General features: G+C 39.8%; 1 protein-coding gene and 1 long non-coding RNA gene across 2 annotated transcripts in view; one reads left to right on the top strand and one right to left on the bottom strand.

Annotated features, from left to right (window-relative positions):
- Positions 1-5529, top strand: part of zranb2 (zinc finger, RAN-binding domain containing 2) — a 36623-nt gene extending 31094 nt beyond the window's left edge. The window contains exons 9-10 of the mRNA XM_069938454.1: positions 2839-3006; positions 3257-5529. Coding sequence (XP_069794555.1) covers positions 2839-3006; positions 3257-3320 — 232 coding nt within the window. The 3' untranslated portion in view covers positions 3321-5529. The remainder of the gene's footprint in view (positions 1-2838; positions 3007-3256) is intronic.
- LOC138763754 (uncharacterized) lies at positions 1149-19612 on the bottom strand. Its single transcript, XR_011357767.1, has 4 exons — positions 19418-19612; positions 10295-10427; positions 3231-3306; positions 1149-3016 (listed from the first exon to the last, which is right to left on the bottom strand). It is a non-coding gene; the product is annotated as an uncharacterized lncRNA (long non-coding RNA).
- Positions 19613-21531: the final 1919 nt, after the last annotated feature.

Genomic DNA, 21531 nt, shown 5'->3' with positions numbered 1-21531 from the left:
ATGTTACATTCTGATCTTGCCCAATTTTTGCAGTTACGAGTCAAAATGTAGAATGTGTGGATTCTATGCTGATTTTTCAGAAATTGAATATTAATAACAAGTGATAGTGTTTTCTCAAGATCAAAATTTAGTTTTTTTTTACACACATACAGTAAAATCAGTTGTTTTAGAAAGCCTGATCACTTGGGTGAAGACTGCAGACTGAGCTGGAAAGCATGAGTGGCCTAAGAAACTGTTTGGCATTGACTTCTTAACATTTGAGGAGGAACACACTGTCCCTTGCTAAATTTTGTACCATAAATTTTGAGCTAGTTTAGATAGCACAGGTGAGGTTGTTCAAGAGTAGGTGAAATGATTGAGGGAAAATTATTAAAAGTACAGGGTAGAAAAATAACATTCAACTTTATTTATAGTATTAGGAACCAAGTTTCTCTTTTGGGCAGGTAAGCTGTTTGCTATTTTCAAGTTTTGGTGAATAAAGGCCTTGGTCATCAGTTACCAAGATACTGTGTCCATAATTTTCAACCGACTGGTCATTTTTTAAATGTATGATGTCTATTAATTTCTTCAGCCATATTTTTAAATCTGCCTTTTAATAAGAGCCTGTTGCTGTGTTGTGTCTAATTTTTTTTAAGTATATAATTGATCGGGCATTGACCCATGAAATGGAAATTTGATTGGGGGTGGGATGTGAAAACCATGAGAAGCTGGAGTGACTTGGCAGGTCAGGCAGCATCCATAGAGAGAAATGGACAGTCCTGTTTTGGGTTGAGACCTTTTTTTTTGAGAACAAGAATAAGCCAATCAAAGAAATATTAAAAATGTTTGACAACCAAGAGTTCCAGCTGGCCCATTCAGACAGAGCAATTGCTTGTCAAGTTGGTATCACCACTATAGAGGAAGCCACACTGAGGGCACATTGACCTGTCTGCTGCTCATCCATTGCAGGGGTAAAACTGAACATAAACTTGAGGAACATCATGTATTCTGCCTGGAGTAGCTTAAAACCCAACAGCAAGAACATAAATTTCACGTACCCCATATATCGGATTCCACTTTCCACCTATCCTTGTACTTTTTCTCTCAATATTTCCCCATATCCCTTGGATCTCTTCTTTCCCAACCCCGCCCCCCCCCCCCCCCCCTCATCTGTCTCTCTCCACATTGCATGCCAACCTTTTTTCCAAACATCTAATTATCCCTTAGGCCACCTTCTCCTTTTCTCCTTCTCCTTTTCTCCTATCCTTGTCTTGCTAAGGGGTTTCAATTTTTAAAACATTAATTGACCATTTCTGCATATGGATATTGCCAGATATGCTAATCCTTCTACCTTATTCTTTGCGTAAAATTCCAGCATCTGCAGTTCTTGAAGAGAGAACATTGTGGGGTGGGAAAGATGAGTTACTGTGAATGCAGTTTGGGAGATTAGGTATGAGTGTGAAACGTGAGCTGCTCATTGGAGAGCAGTGTCAACTAGAATTGACAAGTGTCTCAGAAGTGAACAATTAAGTGTAATGAATCCATTTCAGTTGTTTTGAAATTTATCAGATGTTTCCTAAAATCTAATGAAGTATGAAATAATATCTGACATGGTTTATTTTCAATGTTGCTTCATAGTCTATCATTGCACCTCAGTAGTTTTTAGGTGATTTAATATTCTGTTATTGAGTACTCAGGATTCTATTTGGTGCTTTCCTACAACAACAGAGGGTAGAATGAGGAAAGAGTTAACATTCAAGGTTCCTTCATCATGTACAGACTATTAGTTTTTTCTGTATATTTCAAAGTCAATATTGAATTTTTTTCCAGAAAAAATAGTTTCTCCTTTTTGAAGTTGATTGTTCAAATTGACATTGAGCACTATATTCAGTAATCCTTTTTCATATAACTGAACAAAAAGACCAAAATCAACCATAATGTATTGAAATGTAGTTTAACTATACAGGGTTTGAGCTCGCAGTGTTTGTTTCCCTTGCTACTTCATTTTAAATTCAGTAGGTGGCTCTGCTGTACTTGGCTGGAATCTATTCCATATTTGCTTTCTGGACTTTGCTACATCATTCAACTTTATTCATTACATTTTCAAAGCAGTAAAAAGACTTCTGTCTAGTGTTTTTAATAAAATATCCAATCCCCGTCCTTGAAGTTTCTGTCGTGACTACTGCCTTAATTGGGTAGTTTACAATATTTCAATATACCAGCATGCTTTATCAGAAGACCCAAAATATCTAAATGTTAATTGTATTATGTATGATTGTGGATTAGAGCAGCATTATATACATATAAAATTGGGATTAAAATCCAAGTTCCTTGTGGTGCACAGCAGTGCATTCAGTGGTTGAAACATTTCTTCATCAATGAGTATGTAATGTTAAAAACAGCAAATCAGAGCTTGTGCAAAACAGGGAATCAAATGGGGGAGGGGGAGAGAAGGAGGAGGAGATTATCACAAATAAGATTGATACACTGCCTTAAATGCTTGGATTACTGAGGAACAGGTTGGATATTCCAGGATTAGAAAACTATGTGGAACCCAGGTCTTTACTCTTCTGCTTTTGAATATGTCTGCATCAGTAACATCATTATACTTAACTGCACTTGGTCAGTTGTTATTTCTCAACTGCTGAATTTTTCTTTGGAAGAATATCTATAAATATTTTGTTTCCTTTTTGTCCACCCTTTAATTACCAGTGTTTGTGATTTGGGTTATTACAATGGTGTAACGTTTGCAATGAAGTATCCAGTAAAATTAAATCAAAAAAAGCCATGTATCCTTGTTAATCTTTTGGAACATTAATTGTCACAAATCTAACTTTATCCCAATCAATCAAAATCCAGCTCCAGATCACGCCGGGGGTCTTCATCTCCAAGGAAGAGGTCACGCTCAACTTCTCGGTCATCAGCTTCCTCTGAAAGAGGCAAAAAACGAAGCCGCTCCAGATCATCGTCCTCCAGTGGCCGCAAAAAAACTAGACGTTCTGACTCGAGATCTTGGTCTGCAGAAAGGTTTGGGCATCTGTAGAATAAGATTAGCATACAGGGTTAATAGATTTTATTAGGAATACAGAAGCTATCATGTTTAAGGTGTTTTATTAATGCAATAAATAGAATTAAAATCTTAGGATGCTTCTTTACACAGGTTTTGAGCTATATAATATAAGCAATGCTTTTTTTTAGCTGGGTTACTTGTAAGATGTATCTCCAGTTTTATTAAACTCCGATTTGCACACCTCGTTGATGTTTTTGTCTTTTGCAGGCGCAGTGGATCGTCCTCTGGATCCTCTCACTCAGGCTCCCGTTCAAGTTCTAAACAGAAATAATGTTTTACCATCTACAGTTTTTTTTAAATTCAGTAATTTCTGGAAAATGCATGAAAACTTATTTTAAGGTTATTAGTGTCTTGAGCAAATTAACCTGATATGTTGTGAAGCATTTAAAAAAAAAACTGGGCATATGTCCTGATGAATTCTTGCTGATGTAATCTTAAACCTTTTTGTTGCTTTAAGAAGTGTTAGAAATTGTACCCAGGTGCAGGTAATTAATATATTAAGCCATAAGTGTATTTGAAGGATTATATCTGATTTTGATATATTCTCTTTACAAGGCTATTAAGGCATGTAGTTATTGAACAGTCTGTGTTCCAGTTATGGTGCAGTATGTCTGTTCACACTTCAATCCACCAGTAACAAATGATGGAAGTGCAGGTGGTCGTTTTTTTTTTAAAAGTTTAAAGGATAGGAAAATCTAAGGTGGTTGTTCATGAGTCATTTTTTTAATCTCAAAGCTGATTTAGTTACTTTTCCGATTTCTTATGTAGCTCCCAATCACATGCCAGGTTTGTAGAATCATGCTTTTAGGGCAAATTGCTTCCTAAGTTTTTTGGAATACTGCACCTCTCTTCATTGTGTCAGCTGTTAATGGAACCATCAAGATTGCTCAGCAATATGGAGGTGTTTTTAATTGATCCTTCCTTCACCAAGTTGATCTTTTCCAACATTTCCAGCCCATCAGTTTTATGTGCCTCCTGCAGATTACAAAAAAACTGCCCTTTCTTTACTTCGAAAGGATGGAGGGAAAAACCTGATCTATGGCCTTGGAAAATCTTTTCAGTTTGTGTTCAATCAATCATCTTCAAAGGAAATCTAGATTCCGGCTTTAATTATGCAACAGCATTGAATGGTTCTTATTTAGAGATCTTTGGATTCAAGAAATGTTTTTCACTCCATTCAGAACTTGAATATGGGTGTCAAAGGTTAAGCAGTTGTTTTTAGTCATTCGTGAAAACTATAGCAATGTAAGGCATGTTGATAATGCCATGATACTGTCAAAATGGTCCCAAGACCATTTTGGATCCATGTTTGGGGAAGAGTAGAGGAATAACCAAAATTTTACATATCTTGCAGGGAAAGGCAGTCATTAAAGTTTCACCTGAACATTAAACTATCTTATTTTCATTTTGGATGCACTACTAACGCGTAGAATTATTTAAATGTTTTGAAAATGTTGAGGTCAAGATGTGAAATGTATTCTTCACAATAATTTACCTTGGTTCTTGATAAATTATGGCTTAATATAACTTCACCTGGTTGCAAAAAATGGTGTATCCACCATTTGGCAGTAGTTGTGTTCTTTCAGAACTCCAAATGTGGTTTCAGCATTGTAAAGTGGTAGAAACAGGTAAGTATACTGGGGGGGGGGGGGGAGAGACTTGTAAGAGATGCCTGGTTCACCAAGTAAATGTGTATCTGGTGTAATTGTGGACAATGGCTTTTATTGATATTTTCCCCCTTCCTTGTTTTGTTATCTTACAGGCACCAGACATGTTAGGCAAATAAGGTTATTTCAGAGCAAATCACCTTATTGCATTTTGTTCTAGTTTCATAAGATTTACAGCTTTAATCTCTTTAACGCCTTTTTTCAGAACCAGCAGGTCTACACGTCTGTCTTTTTTGTAGTTCGTCTTAGTCAACTTGAACAGGTGGCCAATATCTATTGCAGTGTTTTGGGATTCAGCTCTGCAAACATTTGAAGATCTGATTTTTGCAGAATTCCTTTGAATGTAGGCTTTTGCAGTGACTTTCATGAGCATCAAGATCTTGAGTGACATTTAATGTGCAAAGTAGTTTACAGGATTACAAGTAAGGAGAGTAAATTGATCAAATGACTTTCATTGCTTTTTCAAGACTAGTTTTATGAAAACCAGTTAAACTCAGAATTTGGAATTCTGCATTCTAACTTTCAGCACCTAAAATGGTCTATTCCTCCATTTAGGAAAAAATAGCCAAGGCCACTTGATTGCTGATATCTGGGTAGTGTTTTGACAACTAGTTAGTCATAAGTTCTGACTATTGTAAATGGTAAAAGTGACAATGAATTTGCTTAAGGTCATCAGCTTGTTCATCTAGTCGTATGTAATAGTTTCATTGGAAATGAACACACTTTGTAGACCTTGTATGTAAATACTTCCAATGGTACTTTATTGAGTCTTGTTCAAGCACCAATAAAAAGAAATAAGTTGTTTGAACTAAATTTGGCTGACTTCCTTTGTTTTCAGTGAAATAATTTAATGTAAAAGAGTTGATTCTTGGTTGAAGCAAGGTCAGAGCTCCCTGTCTTGGATAAACTTAGAACATATTGTATAATATCTCTATTTTGCCATTTGAAATATTTTTGTGATAAATTCTATTCCTTGCCTTAAGTAGGTTGATAAAGTTGATCTGTATATTTGAACTGCAGATAAAGGAAGAACAGAAGAAATGAGCTGAAGAATGCCTTCTGACCCCCTTGACTCTAATGTGCTGTTTAGTAATGTCATTGAAGGCCTTGGATCAGCAAAAAGGAAAGGGAATGGGAATAATGTTCAGAAATTTATCAGTCTGGGTTTTGAAAGAATGTGACAGTTGCAGGTTAGAGAATTCCAGAAATTTCTCCCTGTTTGAAGAAAGTTTTCATCTCCGTTCTGAACAAACAATTTCTAAAATTGTGCTTTGTCCTAGACTCCATGGTCAGGGGGAAGCCTCTGCGTCTGCCCTTTCAGAATTTTGTAAACTTTGAGATCTTTTGTTTTTCTAAATGCTTGAGAACATTAATTTCTGTCCACTTAATTTTGTGTGGTAATTCTGGCATAATAAAGCTGGTCTAGCAAGTCTGGTCACTCTCTAGCAAGTGCACCATTTCCTTCTACTACAGGAGATTAAGCAGACTGGAAGAAATATGAAATTACAGGGGCAGTGGTGGAGTGACCTTAACATTGACCCAAACAGGAAGCAGAGTGGTTAAACATTAATCAAACCAATGGGAATTTGCAGTTTTTCTACCGGCTGTAGGTATTTGGATCAGAGCTCTTCATCAAGATAGGTATTCAGAACATAATTTTGAATTTCTCAAAAGATGAGCATGAGGAAGATGGTAATTGACTCAAGAAAAATGGCAATATTATGTTCTTATTGCAAAGAAATGCCAAATCCTACATTTTGGAAGGAAAATTGTGAGGCATTAGTGCATTATCAAAAGTGGTTTACCTGGGGTTTCACATCACCTTTATTTCTAAAACTCTTGTCCAATCACTTTCTGACTATCAATTGTTAAGTTGAAATTGGGTGAAATCTAGGCCTTGGCTCGGTTGTAAAAGTTGAATTCTGGACACCACACTTTAACCAGAGGATGCAAGGCTTTTCTTTTTCTAAATCCAAAGAATGTAACTTGGAAGGCTCAATGAGGGAGATGTGAACTTCCATCACTCTTTTGAAATTGTCTACCTCCAAAGGAATTGGTGGGGGGAGGGGGGAAGAAAGGAGGTGTGTGTATGAGTTATTTTTATGCAGTAGTAAGAGTGGTGGTGGAAACATACAGAATCACTTGATTTTTTAGTAGACATGAGTATGTAGGTAAAGGGATTGTCTTGGTATCAGCAAAGTTTTAATTGAGTAAAAACAAGGACTGAAGGAACTCAGTCCATAGGAGGCAGATTTTGTGTATGAATAAAAAGCTGGCAGGCACCTTAATTAAAAGGCTGGGGAGAAAGGAAGAATTGGCAGGGGGAAATGTACAAACAGAAGGCTCAGTCCTGTAGGCCACTGAGGCCTGGGTGAGAGTGCATTGAAGGCTTGTTCCTGATGGTGGCTTGGGCCAGGGTGAAAGTTGGGGTTGGGTGTGACCAGTTCAGACATTAGGGCTCTATAAGGTCTTCCTATGCAATACTGTATAGGAGAGAGGAAAGGTGAGGTTGGGAGGAGGATGTTTTTGACTCTGGGAATGCATAGCTGGGGAAAGATAGAGATGCGAGGTTAACAGACTGGAGATGTCTGTTAATGCCATCTAGTTGGATTGTGCTCAGAAGAAATATTGCAGGTGATAATCATTCTAGCAGTGCTTCAGACCATGGACAGATGTTTGCAAGAGAATAGGATGAGGAATTGAAATGGATGGCCAATGGGAGATCTTTCATTCTCTCCTATGTAGAGTCTGCCACACCAGGAGTACTGGAAGTACTAGATGACATCAGCAGAATCACAAGTGATGAGCAATAAAATGGGTGGTGAGGGAGGAAGTATGAGTATGTCGGAGCTTTTCAAACTGCCCTCCTAAACTCACATACCACCTTAAGCAATCACTATGCTATAAGTGATCTGCGATTGGTAAGGGATTGCATAAGGTGGTATGTGAATGGAAGGTTGAGAATCACTGGTCTAGACCCAATTGTTACTGAAATATTTTGCTTGAGGAAAAATTGTCATTGGCCCATTTCCTTTAGATTTATGAAACTGTGCACATAATGAGTCAATTAAAGGTAAAGGTTCCATTATTATCACTTAATACCACATTAAAAATGTGACATGCATGAAATTCTTAGTCTACCAAAATGAAGAGTCACCCTAACCATTGAGCTATCAGAGTATTGGGTCCAATTAAAACAATGGTTTTCAAACCTTTTTCTTTATGCACACACCACCTTAAGCAATCCATTACTAATCAGAGTACTTATGGCAGGGATTGCTTAAGATGGAATGCGAGTTTAGTGGGCAGTTGGGAAAACTACTGGTGCAAGTAGAGCACCTCCTGTGATGACAGGTGCATACCATGGGGAAAATTGGTGGGGAGGGAGCGCACATTAGGGGAGGAGGGGAAGAGAAGGGAAGATCTGTATGGTGGTAGGATCATTTAGTAGGTTGTGGAAAGAGGATATGTTGGACATGGAGGCGGTTAGGGTGGTAGGTGAGAACAAGGGGAATTCTGCCCTTGTGCACACATGGGGGCAGAGGGCCAGGGTAGATGTACTGATAATGGAGGGGATGTGGGTACGGACTGAGTTGGTTTAGTAGTGGGGAAGTTTTTTTTTGGAAGAAGGAAAACATCTGATCTGGCATGGAAGACCTTGACCTGGGAGGAAATCCAACGAATTGGATCCTTACAGGGAACAGGGTAACAAGCTAATCGAGGTAGCTTTGGAAGTTGGTGGGTTGGTAGATGATGTCTGTCAAAAGTTTGTCTCCTGAGATGGAGTCGAGTCTTGTCATCTGATCATACAAGTACAACCCAATCAAACAGTGTTCTCTGGTTCTCCGTGCAAAAGCATGCAGACAACCAAACTTAATCAGCATACGTATTACTTGCCTGTATGTATGTGTGTTGAGATTGAGAAAGAGGGAGAGTGTTGCTCGAGATTCAGCAAATTAATCTGAAGTCTGGGTGGAACCTGACAGCAAAGTGAATAAAGTTGACAGGGTCAATGTAACAAACTGTTCAGGCATGTGTAGGCTTGTAGCATGGATTGCTCAATGGCATCAATGTAAAGGCAAATACCCATGGTTTACCCATGACTTGGAGAAAGTGAGATGAGACAAAGGAGAAGTTGCTGAGGGTGAGGACAAATTTTGTTAGGAAGTTACGTCTGTGTCAAGAAAAAAGGGCTTGGAGACCTTTGGTATGGGGGATGGGTGGGTATAATGATTGGATGTTCATGGTAAAGATGACGCAATAGAGTTCAGGGAACTGGAAGCAAGGAAAGAGAATACCAATTCAGTGGGGCAGGAGAATTGGAAAAAAATGATGAGTCACTCAGGATAATTGGGGTTGTGGATCTTGGGAATGAGGTAGAACTGGGGAGTGTGGGGTTGGGAAACAATTTGAGGCCATGTGAGGAAGTTGATTGGAAGTGATAAGTTCAAAGATATTGTGATACAATGGACTTCAATTTGGTGCAGTCCTGTTGAAGGGATAAGTATGAGAGTTGTGTGGCTTCAGCCAGATAGAGCTCAATGTGTATTGTGAGTGAGGAAATAAATCAAGTAACTGCAAATTGCTCTTCAGTTGAACTGGAGGAATGGAAAAGAAAGCATTCTTGTTGCAGGGTCTGCACCATGGGCTACAGCCAATCTTGGAAGGAGGGGAAACAACAAGTGGTTCCCCTTTGGCTGTCCTAGCTACAATTGTAGCCCGTGCAACCCTGAACTTAAACTGGCAGCTGTTAGTATAAAGGGATCATTCCTTTAAAGTGACAAACATATAAACCCTATGATACCTGTATACGAACCTTTCCTCAGTGCAATCCAGAACAATATTTTCTTATTTTGATCTTTCTTTTATGTATTAGTTATTTTCATCAGACACTAGGTCCTTGGTTCTCTACCAGAAGTACTAAATAAATAATTGATTTTGGCCTACTCAAGAAATTCCTAACATTGCAGAAGCCAATATTCAACTACAGGTACACAATCTTTTATCCAGGCATTTAAAATCTGGAAAGCTCCAAAATCCGGCAAGTGGGGAGAGGCCGGCAGTGCGAGTCGGGCGAGTGAGGGTGGGAGACCGGCAGCGCCACTGGAAGGGGGTGGGGGTGGATACGGCAGCACAATTTGGATGGGCTTAATCTGGCTTTCCAAAATGTGGAAAAATCCAAAATTCGGAACCCACTGTCCCCTAAGAGCTCCAGATAAAGGATTGTGTACATGTAATTCAATTTATTCTATGTGATCCTTAGAAACAAATCAGAATGCTGGCTGCAACAATGACTAAATGTTCTTGTTGTGAAGATCTAAGCTCCAGAAATAGCCATGCACAATTTATTGCAGTTTAGTTCCAAAGGTGGGTCTCACCTAGTTTGGGGTTTCCCAGGCCACTCAGCCCCAGACCTTATCATAGCATTAGTCTAGTGAACCAAGGAGCTAAATGCCAAAGGCAAATTGGGAGAAACGTCCCTTGTCATCACTGCAGCATCAGAGTGCCATTAAAGCACTCTGGCAAAATTAATGTGAATGGTCATTAAGGAAGAAAACTCGCCCAGTTGGAATCTTACCTCGTACACTGAGCTATGGCTGTGGTTGTTAAAGTTCAATTAGACCACCCCAAGGACATTAGTTCAGGAGGTCCTTAAGATGTATCCCAGGCCAAACCATCATCAGCTGCTTTGTCAAAGACCTTCCATTAAACTGTTGGCAGATAAATGGACAATGTTCAATTCTATCTGCAACCTCATCAATGAAACAGTCCAGGTCTCCACACAACATTCAGACATTGATAGTTAGCAAGAGCCCTAACAATCACAAGCAAAGATGCTTGATATCAATCATATTTCCATCATTGAACCCCCTCCACCCCCAATAATCAATGTCCTGAAAGCCACATTTGATCAAAATCTTGGGTAGCTGAATCACTTAAGATTAAGTACTGGAGCTACAAGAGCAGTTAGAGGTTGGATTAATTAGTCACTTTCCTCATGACACCCCAAAAGGCACTAAAAAAGGCTCCAAAAGTAAACCAGGAAATTACAGGCTGGTGAGCCTGACATCAGTAGTAGTTAAATTATTGGAGGGTATTCTAAGAGAACGTATATACAAGTATTTGGACAGTCAAGGGCTGATTAAGGATAGGATAGTTTTGTGTGTGCCAGGCCGTGTTTAATGAACCTTGCAGTTTTTTGAGGTTACCAAGAAAGTCAATGTTGTCTACATGGACTTCAGTAAGGGCTTGACAAGGTCCCACATGGGAGGTTAGTCAGGAAGGTTCAGACACTAGGTATCCATGGAGGGTTTATAAGCTTGATTCAAAATTGGCTAAATGGGATAAAACAGAGTGATAGTGGATGATTGCTTCACAGATTGGAGGTCTATGATTAGTGGTGTGCCTCTGGGATCGGTGCTGGGACCATTGTTATTTGTAGTCTATATCAATGATCTGGATGATATGTGGAAAATTGGATCAGCAAGTTTGCTGATAACACTAAGATTGGAGGTGTTGTGGACAGTGAGGAAGGCTTTCAAAGCTTGCAGAGGGATTTGGAAAAATGGGACAGAAAATGGCAGATGGAATTTAATGCAGACAAGTGTGAGGTGTTGCATTTTGGAAGGACAAACCAAGGAAGGATATACACAGTAAATAGGGCAATGAGGAATGTGGAGGAACAAAGGGATCTGAGAATACAGATACATAATTCCCTAAAAGTGGTGTTGCAGTTAGACAGGGTTGTAAAGAAAGCTTTTGGCACCTTGGCCTTCATAAAGCAAAGTATTGAGTATAGGAGTTTGGATGTTATGCTGAAGTTGTTTAAGACATTAGGTGAGGCAAACTTGGGAGTATTGTGTGCAGTTATGGTCACCAAACTACAGGAAGGATATCAGTAAGATTGAAAGTGCAGAAAAGATTTTCTAGGATGTTGCTGGGCCTTCAGGAGTTGAGTTACAGGGAAAGATTAAATGGGTGAGGACATTTTTTTCCTTGGTGCATAGAAGAATGAGGGGTGACTTGATAGAGGTTTACAAAATTGAGGGGTATAGACGGAGTAAATGTAAGTAGGCTATTTTCTTTTAGATTAGGAGCGAAGACATGGCTTTAGGATGAAAGGGGAAAGGTTTAGTGGGAACTTCACTCAGAGTGGTGGGAGTCTGAAATGAGCTGCCATCTGATGTGATAAATGCAGGCTCATTCTTAAGTTTTAAGAATAAATTGGATAGATACATGGAAGGGAGAAGTCTGGAGGGTTATGGAATGGATGTTGGTCAGTGGGACTAGTGGTAAGATGTTTCAGCACAGACAAGGAAGGCTGAATGGCCTGTTTTCTGTGCTGTAGTGTTCTATCGTTCCATTATCTCAACAAATAAAATGTCATTACTTGGTAAGATATCCCATATTATCTCAGACTCTCAAAGTAGCTTTGTGGTTTAATTATTATGCTAGTATACAGAAAACCATCTCCTAGGCAAAGTGAAGATTCTGGACAACGATGGAAACAATGAAAGCTACCCGACTGTTGTGGCTGGGCCTAACCAAATACTGCTACTAAACCAAATCCAGTGCAATAGGAGACAGTAAAGCTTCATTCCCAGATGAGCTTAATGCCTTCTTCACCCAATATGACCACCAGAATGAGAAAACCACTGCGCACGACCACATCCCCTGATGGCATGTGGGTGCCTTCAAGAAAGTGAATGCAAAGAGATCATCCAGTCTGGACAGAGAACCCTGCTGAGTACTGAAAACCTGTGCTAAATTCCTAGGAGTCCAGGACATTTCCTGGACCCAACATTCTAATGCCATTGTGAATAAAGCATGTCAACTCCTCTACTCCCTCAGGAGTATGCAGAGGTTTGGCATGCCATCTGAATCCTTGGCAAACTTCTACAAATGTGTCTTGGAAAGTGTGCTGACCAGCTGCATCACAGCCTGGTATGGGCGCACCAATACCTCTGAATTTAAAGCCCTGCAAAATGTAGAGGCCACATCCCAGTGGGAGAGCAGCAGCAATCAACAAGGATCCACACCACCCAGGACGTGTTCTGTTCTCCCTGCTGCCATCAGGAAAGAGGTATAATGCCAAAAGACTTGTACCACCAGGTTCAAGGACTGTTGCTACACCTCAACTATCAGAGCTGTAAACAATGGACTCAGATTTATTTTATGGACACTTACTAGTTTTGTCTAGAAATGCCCATTAAAATTCTTTAAAAGTTTAGATAACTTCAGTGCTGTTAATTTAACTTCTGATGGTACAATTGGTGAAAAAGAGCAAAAAAAAACTTTGCATATTATTTATTACTGAATATTTTTTCTCTATTTGCATAGTCAAAATGTTTACAGTATATTTCTTTGCTTACATTTCCCTTTTGTTTACATCTTTCTTCTAGTGTACAGTTAAAATTACCCATAAGTTAAAATTCTGCCTGGCCTGCAGGAAAAAAGAATCTCAGGGTTGTATGTACTCTGACAATAAAATTAGAAGTTTGTACTTTGAGTATTTAGAAGCCTGAATTTGCTGATGGTGAGACACAAACTTCAATTTATATTTGTTAATGATACAAAGCTAAATTGGAAAAATGACCTTGAATGATTGTATATGAACTCTTTATTCTTCTTTGGCTTGGCTTCGCGGACGAAGATTTATGGAGGGGGTAAAAAGTCCACGTCAGCTGCAGGCTCGTTTGTGGCTGACCAGTCCAATGCGGGACAGGCAGACACGATTGCAGCGGTTGCAAGGGAAAATTGGTTGGTTGGGGTTGGGTGTTGGGTTTTTCCTCCTTTGCCTTTTGTCAGTGAGGTGGGCTCTGCGGTCTTCTTCAAAGGAGGCTGCTGCCCGCCAAACTGTGAGGCGCCAAGATGCACGGTTTGAGGCGTTATCAGCCCACTGGCGGTGGTCAATGTGGCAGGCACCAAGAGATTTCTTTAGGCAGTCCTTGTACCTTTTCTTTGGTGCACCTCTGTCACGGTGGCCAGTGGAGAGCTCGCCATATAATACGATCTTGGGAAGGCGATGGTCCTCCATTCTGGAGACGTGACCCATCCAGCGCAGCTGGATCTTCAGCAGCGTGGACTCGATGCTGTCGACCTCTGCCATCTCGAGTACCTCGACGTTAGGGGTGTGAGCGCTCCAATGGATGTTGAGGATGGAGCGGAGACAACGCTGGTGGAAGCGTTCTAGGAGCCGTAGGTGGTGCCGGTAGAGGACCCATGATTCGGAGCCGAACAGGAGTGTGGGTATGACAACGGCTCTGTATACGCTTATCTTTGTGAGGTTTTTCAGTTGGTTGTTTTTCCAGACTCTTTTGTGTAGTCTTCCAAAGGCGCTATTTGCCTTGGCGAGTCTGTTGTCTATCTCATTGTCGATCCTTGCATCTGATGAAATGGTGCAGCCGAGATAGGTAAACTGGTTGACCGTTTTGAGTTTTGTGTTAACTCAACTCCATATTTTGGTTTGATCATGTAGAAATTACAGCACTTTTTCTACATCTTTCCTCATTTCAGGGCATGATTATCTTTGGGACATAGCAATAGTATGTCCCAAAGATTAAATGGTGTAGATCAGAATCTCTCGCGTGTGGTTCATTAGGTGAGTATTCAGCTCTTTATATACGTATGGGATATGGTCAGATAAAGTGGGTGGACTCAATGGTAGCAGGTGACATTCATTGCATAGAAACACTCATTAGGTCAGAGAACATGAAAAAAAGGCCCAGCAGTTACGCTCCAGAAGATTTTTTTTTAAAGTAGCAATGTGTTCTTGCTCTCCCATTTCTCATATGTCTATTATTTTGCTCACAATCTGTCTCCCTAATCTTCTCCATTAACCTATCAATGAGATAAGTTAATCAACAGCTTCTCCTTGTGACTATCAGATATATTTATCCCCTCACAGTCTCTATAATTTGAAACCACTTGTTTTCTTTTTCTAATTTGTTTCTCTTTTGACATGAACTGCCTGCTGCTGGCCAACTGAATGACATTGTTTTATATTTCATGCATCTGCTATTCCGACTCTCTTCCTTTATAATCACTCAGATAGCATGGAGATGCTGTTGTTTTAACTCGTTAAATGAAAAGTCTGTTCTAAAGAACCATTGAGTTTTTCACTGTTTATTAAAACTTTATGCATTAAGAACTTTGATAAAACAATTAAACTATATTTAAAACAGATAATAAAATGTTAATACATACAAATAAATGGTCAGAAGAATTATCTGGACTGTCTTCATTCTCTCCTGGTTCTAACCAACATAAAAGCAAATTCAAAACTAAAAAAACTCTAAGATAGCCGAAAACCCAACTGTAACCTTGGCTTGAAGATTGCTAACTATGGAGACACTCAAAGATTATGAAAACAATCTTCTAGAAAACAATAGATATAATCGGCTTGTAAGAAATACATTTTAACCCAAACATCTATCTTTTTGGAACATAAGAAATAGGAACAGGAGTAGGCCATCTGGCCCATTGAGCCTGCTCTGCCATTCAATAAAATCATGGCTGATCTGATTATTAACTCAACTCCATATTTTGGTTTGATCATGTAGAAATTACAGCACTTTTTCTACATCTTTCCTCATTTCAGGGCATGATTATCTTTGGGACATAGCAATAGTATGTCCCAAAGATTAAATGGTGTAGATCAGAATCTCTCGCGTGTGGTTCATTAGGTGAGTATTCAGCTGTCTATATTATGGTTCCGCACGCCCACAGAACTGCACCAACAACAGTTCATGATACCGCGCTGTGCACCCGCTCAGCCCGCTACATGGCCACTACATCACCCCCCCCTGCCAGAATCGTCGCCAGAAACTAAAACACCAGTTGCATGTGCCTTAGGTGGATGCCCATGACATCTGCGCTGGGGGAATTGAACGGGTGCAGTGGGATCCACATGGGCAGGCTTGAGTCTGCCTACACTAAACAGCTGCAAATGTCCCCCAATGTCCAGAGTAAACACAACCCCATTCCTCTTAATCATGCGGAAAGGGCCCTCATATGATGGTTGTAATGGTGCTCCTGGGACCTGTCTGTGTACAAAAACAAAATCAGCGTCCAGGAGCTCTGTGGGCACATGTTGTTTAGGGGTTCCATGCCAGTTGGTAGGAACAGGTTTGCTGCTAATGATACCATGTTGAAGCTGCTGAAGGATGTTCAGGTCAGATGAAATGAATGTCCCCTGGAACTGTAAGGACCGTACCATAAACCAATTCTGCAGATGATACAGACAAATCCTTTGGGGCTGTGCGAACTCCCAGTAGAATCCATGGCAATGTATTGACCCAAATTGGGACCGGTGAGTCGGGCCTTAAGTGTGGACTTTAGTTGCTGGTGGAAACATTCAACAAGGCCGTTGGACTGTGGATGGTATGCAGTGGTGTGGTGCAGGTGTGTGCCACAAAAGCACGCAAAGGCAGACCATAATGCAGAGGTAAATTGTGCTCCGTGGTCTGAAGTTATGTGTGTTGGGAGACCAAATCTAGCGATCCAATTGATGATGAATGCCCTAGCACATTTCAGTGTCACTGGAAGGCAACGGGATGGCCTCTACCCAGTGAGAGAAATCGTCCACCACTGTTAGAATTCATCTCATGTTTTGAGATACCGGCAATGGTCTGACCAGGTCCACATGCATGTGTTCAAACCTCCTGTGTACTGCTGGGAAAGGCTGAAGAGGTGCCTTGGTGTGCCGCTGAATTTTGGCTGTCTGCCAGGAGGTACATGTATGTGCCAATTAAGTGACGTATTTTTTTAGTTCATGCCATACGTATTTATTTGACATGAGCTTGACTGATGTTCTGATGGATGGATGAGTCCAGCCGTGTATCTGGTCAAAAAGGCATTGCGTCCATGATGACGGAATCAACGGTCTAGGGTACCCCAAAGACAAGTCACAAAGAAGGGTTGGGCTGCCCTGTTGTGGTGCCACCCATTGAATGTCCAGGTTAGTAATGGCCGAACTCTATGCCGGAACATCTGGGACTATGGGTTGTGCACTGGCCAATTTAGAAATATCGATTCCACCATGAATATGATATACAGTCGGTCTGGACAGCATATCTGTGATGAGATTGTCTTTTCCTGAAACATGGTGCACATCCGGCACGAATTCTGAAACGTATGATAAGTGACGCTGCTGTTTTGCCGAACATGGATCCGTTATTTTGCTGTAGGCAAAAATGAGTGGCTTATGATCTGTAAACACAGTGAAATGGCAACCTTCCAAAATTTATTGTAAGTGCCATGTGGCTAGGTACAATGCCAACAGCTCCTGATCAAACGTACTATATTTCACTTCCGCTGGCCTTAAATGTCTGCTGAAGAAAGCAAGGGGTTCATAATGGCCATTGATGTACTGCTCAAGAACCGCACCCACGGCCGAACTCGAGGCGTCAGTGCTAATTCCCAACGTAGCCTCAGGGTTGGGATGGGGGAGCATTGCTGCTTTGGCCAATGCTTCTTTTGCAGTCGTAAATGCAACCTCTCCCTCTGATGCCCCGGTAACGTCGCTGTGGTTGGTTGAGACTATCTGAAACAGTGGTCAAAGAATGTCAACAGCTGCAGAAATAAACCATTTATGAATTTCACGAGGCTTTGGTACTTGAAAGGTAAATGGTTACTTGTTGGTTTTCAGATAGAGATTTGTTGCTCATTGGAAACCCACAACTGATTCCTTTAGATCAGCCATTTTAGTGTCTTGCCAAAGAAACCTGCCCCATCAGGGTTTTCCAGATGATGACATGACCTAGTGATGTACCAAGTAACTAGGATGAGGTCCTTAATGTTTGTTATATACATTAACAATGTCAATACAAGCATGTGAGGCATGTTTACCAATGACATAAAAATCAGTAGAGTTGTTGATGGGATGATAATCATAGACTACAGGATAGTATTGATCAGTTGGTGAGAAGAGCAGAGCAATGACAGGTAGAATTTAATCCTGATAAATATGAAGTGATTCACTTTATTTTGGGAGAAACTAATGAGGGTAGAACAATTGCAATGGTGGGGGTGGGGGGTGCGTGCCATGTGATGATGTGGGGTTAGACTGTGAATCCCTTCTCTCTGTGAAAAAGTTTTTAAAAAGAGTTAATAAAGGTTGAAGAAGTTAAAAAAAAATGAAAAGTTGTCAGAAGATCAAAAAAAAATAACACAAGGTGTCACCAAAGAAAGAAAAAACAGCTGTAACTACACAAGAAACTGAACAAGAAAAAGAGACAGATAAGGAAGTGAGACCTACCTTGAAGAAGGGTCCTGGAGCTGTCCGGAAGGTAGGAGTCTGTGGAGATAAGCCTGGAGCTGGGGAGACCTTGGACATTGCTGTACAAGGTCTCCCCCGACAATGGCCGTCCGTTACGAGAAGAAGTGACTCTGTGCATGCATGACTTCTCATGCATGCGCAGGGCACAGAACAAATTGAGGTAATTTTTTTAAAAAAAACAAAAAGCTTCCAGCTCCAGTGATCAGAACAAAGACCAAGAAGAACGGGAATTATGTCTAGAACAAGGAGCTATGACTAAAAAGATAGAAAAAAATGAGAGAGACTTGAATGTTTACACCTGAAATGGAAAACTATATGGAAAACTTCCAACAATCTTTGGTGCAACTAACAGAAGTTAAAAAGTGTAGTGAGAGTATAGTTGAAAATAAGAATTTTACAAAGAAGGTGGAAAGAATGATGCAGCAAGTTGATAAGAAATTTGAAGTTGTGGAAGAAAAAGTTAAAGGAAATGAATTTGAAATTCAGAATGTTAAAGAACAGATGAAAAAAAATCCACACTGAAGCAGCAGCAACAAAAGATCAACTAACTCAAAAAATTGACATTTTAGAAAACTTTAGTATAAGAAATAATATAAAACTTGTTGGACTTAAAGAAGGTGATGAAGGTCAAGAAATGAAGATGTTTTTGCAGGATTGGATTCCACAATCCTTGGGGGTAACTGAATTTCAAGGAGATATTGAAATTGAAAGAGCTCACAAAACATTACGGCCGAAGCTACAACCAGATCAAAGTCCACATCCGATATTGGTTAAACTGCTTCGTTACGAAGTGAGAGAAAATATCTTGAAACTGGTGGAAAAACAAACAAAAGAAAGACAATCACCATTAAGTTTCAATGGAAATAAGATCTTCTTTTACCCTGATATAAGTTTAGATTTGTTGAAAAAGAGAAAATAATTCAATGCTGTTAAAAATGTGTTATAGAAGAAAGGCTATGCCTTTGTCCTAAGGTATCCGGCAGTATTGAAAGTTTTTGTTCCAGCTGGGAAGATTATATAGATGTAACACAACAAGAGACAGTACAATAATTCGAGAGAGTTAGCTGGGATTAAAGGACTAACTTCTACGGAATCATGAGTGCTTGCGGCGGGGGTGGGGTGGGGGGAATCGTTTTCTAGTTTTCTTTCTTTTTTTCTCAATACACCTAAATATATGAAGAACATTAAGAAATGGGGGGCGTGGCAAGATGGCATAAGGATCAGACGTGCCTTCCAGTCCTCTCCCGACTCTTTGTTATTGTTTTGTCTAGAAATGCCCGTTAAAACTTTTTAAAAGTTTAAAAATAGTTAGAGGTGTTAGGCTAATCCCTGATGGTACAGTTGTTGAAGAAAAGTAAAAAAAAAACGGCAACAGATTGTCAAGAAACTACATTTTCCAGGACTTAAAGATTCCAAGCCTACCTGCACACGGGAAGCCAGACTACAGTGCGAGATGGACCCAGGGGAGGAGATCCGAAGTTCGGCAGCGGAGTCCAGTTCTTTGTCGGTAGGACTCTTTGAAGATGGCGCCCGGCAGCCCTTAGAACAAAGGGCTAGCCGGGCGCATGTGTGAGAATCAGCACTAGCTGTAAATATGAATGAACCTTTACTCCTACAACCAGCTGAGACGCTGTCTGCTGAAAATCTGACAGGGAGTGGAGATTTAACCTTGGATAAAGCACCAGTGCTGCAAGATGTACTATTAACAAAGGAGACTTTACTAAAACCCGATTTACAAGAAGTATTTGATAAAATATGGGGTAAGAATATCCCTAGCCACAGACCTCCAGATACTGCTGAGGAGGCTGTGGCAGGGGTTTCTATACGCAGCCAAACTATAAGAAAAACTGCTAAAGTTAAAATGAGGGAAGAAATAGAAGATCCTTCAGTGAAACAGAAACAGCAGGAGCCTATTGTAGTTGAATCTACTCAAATGGATATGTATTTTCAGAATTTTGAAACCAAGATATATCTTACAATGACGCAATTATCCAGAGTTGTAGTTCAAACTAATACTGAGCTTAAGGTTTTGACGGAAACTATCACTAAACAGATGGCTGATTATGGAGCTTTCAAGCTTGAAGTGAAAGAAAAATTTGAAGATGTTGATCATGAAATGGATATCGTACAGGAACAAATGCAAGAAATAAATAAAACAATTGAAGATTTACAAATTCAGAATAAGAATCTGATGAAAAAGGTTGATTATTTAGAAAATCAATCTAGACGGAATAATATAAAAATTGTTGGTTTACCAGAAGGTATGGAAGGACCGGATCCAAGAAAATTTTTTACTGAATGGATCCCGCAGGTGTTAGGACGGGATAAGTTCCCGGACGGTTTAATTTTGGAACGTGCCCATAGAGCTTTAAGAAGAAAGTCTTTTTCAGGACAAAATCCAAGATCAGTTTTGGTTCGTTGTTTAAATTATTGCGATAGAGAGACAATTTTGCGCACGGCTATAAGAAATGCACAACAAAGAAGATCCCCCTTGATGGTTGAAAATAATCGTGTTTTCTTTTATCCGGATTTGAGTCAAGAAGTTATGTTTCAACGGCGTGAATTTAATCCTGTGAAAGAAGTGTTATGGAGAAAAGGATATAAAGCAACATTTAGATATCCAGCAGTATTGAAGATTTTTCAAGATGGTTATCAACCCAAATTTTTTGATAATCCTAAGGAGGCTATGGATTTTGTTCAATCTTTGTCAATTATGCAATTTCAAGAAAGACGTAGTCCACCACGGTCTCCAAAGAGAGTGGAGACAGAAGAAGGGAGTCGATTTTCAAGAAGAAATGGAGATAAGGGAGATAAGAGAGATAAAATTGTTCAGAAAAATTTGGAGATGGAAGAAGGGAAATGATCCTCAAGAAGAGATGGAGATAAGGGTGGCTGTAGAGATTAAATTGATTAAAAGAAAATTCTGGAGATGGTTTTAGATAATGATTATGTTAATATGATATGGGGGTTGGGAGAGGGGGCTGGATGGGCAGTATTTTCCAGCAGTCATCAGCTACGTGTGAGTTATCTCACACCCATTTTTTTGGGGGGGGGAGTTACCGCACTGTGCGGTTTAGACGGGAGGAGGTATTTTTAACCTCCTACCCGGTTTTTCTTTTCTTTTTTTTTTGTATTACCAGATTAAAGAGTGAAGGGGTTTTTTTTTTGTTTAATAAAAAAAAATTTTTTTTCCTTTTTTTCTTTTTTTTTGATTGTATTAAGAGAGGGTAAAGGGGTAAGAGTTGGGGTTTTTTTCTAATTGTTGAAAGATATGTTGAAATTTAAGTTTGCTTCTCTTAATGTTCAGGGTTTGAATAATCCTATAAAGCGTAAGAAAGTACTTGCTTATTTTAAAAAATTTAAAGTAGTTGTGGCCTTTTTACAGGATACTCATTTGACAGATAAAGAAGATTTGAAACTTAAGCGGGATTGGGTTGGACAAGTCTTCTATTCTTCATTTAATTCAAAGGCAAAAGGAGTTGCGGTTTTGGTACATAAGAATTTACCGTTTCAATTGCAAGACGAGGAGAAAAATG

Source organism: Narcine bancroftii, chromosome 5, assembly GCF_036971445.1.
Source record: "Narcine bancroftii isolate sNarBan1 chromosome 5, sNarBan1.hap1, whole genome shotgun sequence".
Classification (NCBI taxonomy): domain Eukaryota; kingdom Metazoa; phylum Chordata; class Chondrichthyes; order Torpediniformes; family Narcinidae; genus Narcine; species Narcine bancroftii.
The sequence above is the reverse complement of the archived record's forward strand: the minus strand, read 5'-3'. Positions and strand labels throughout refer to the sequence as shown.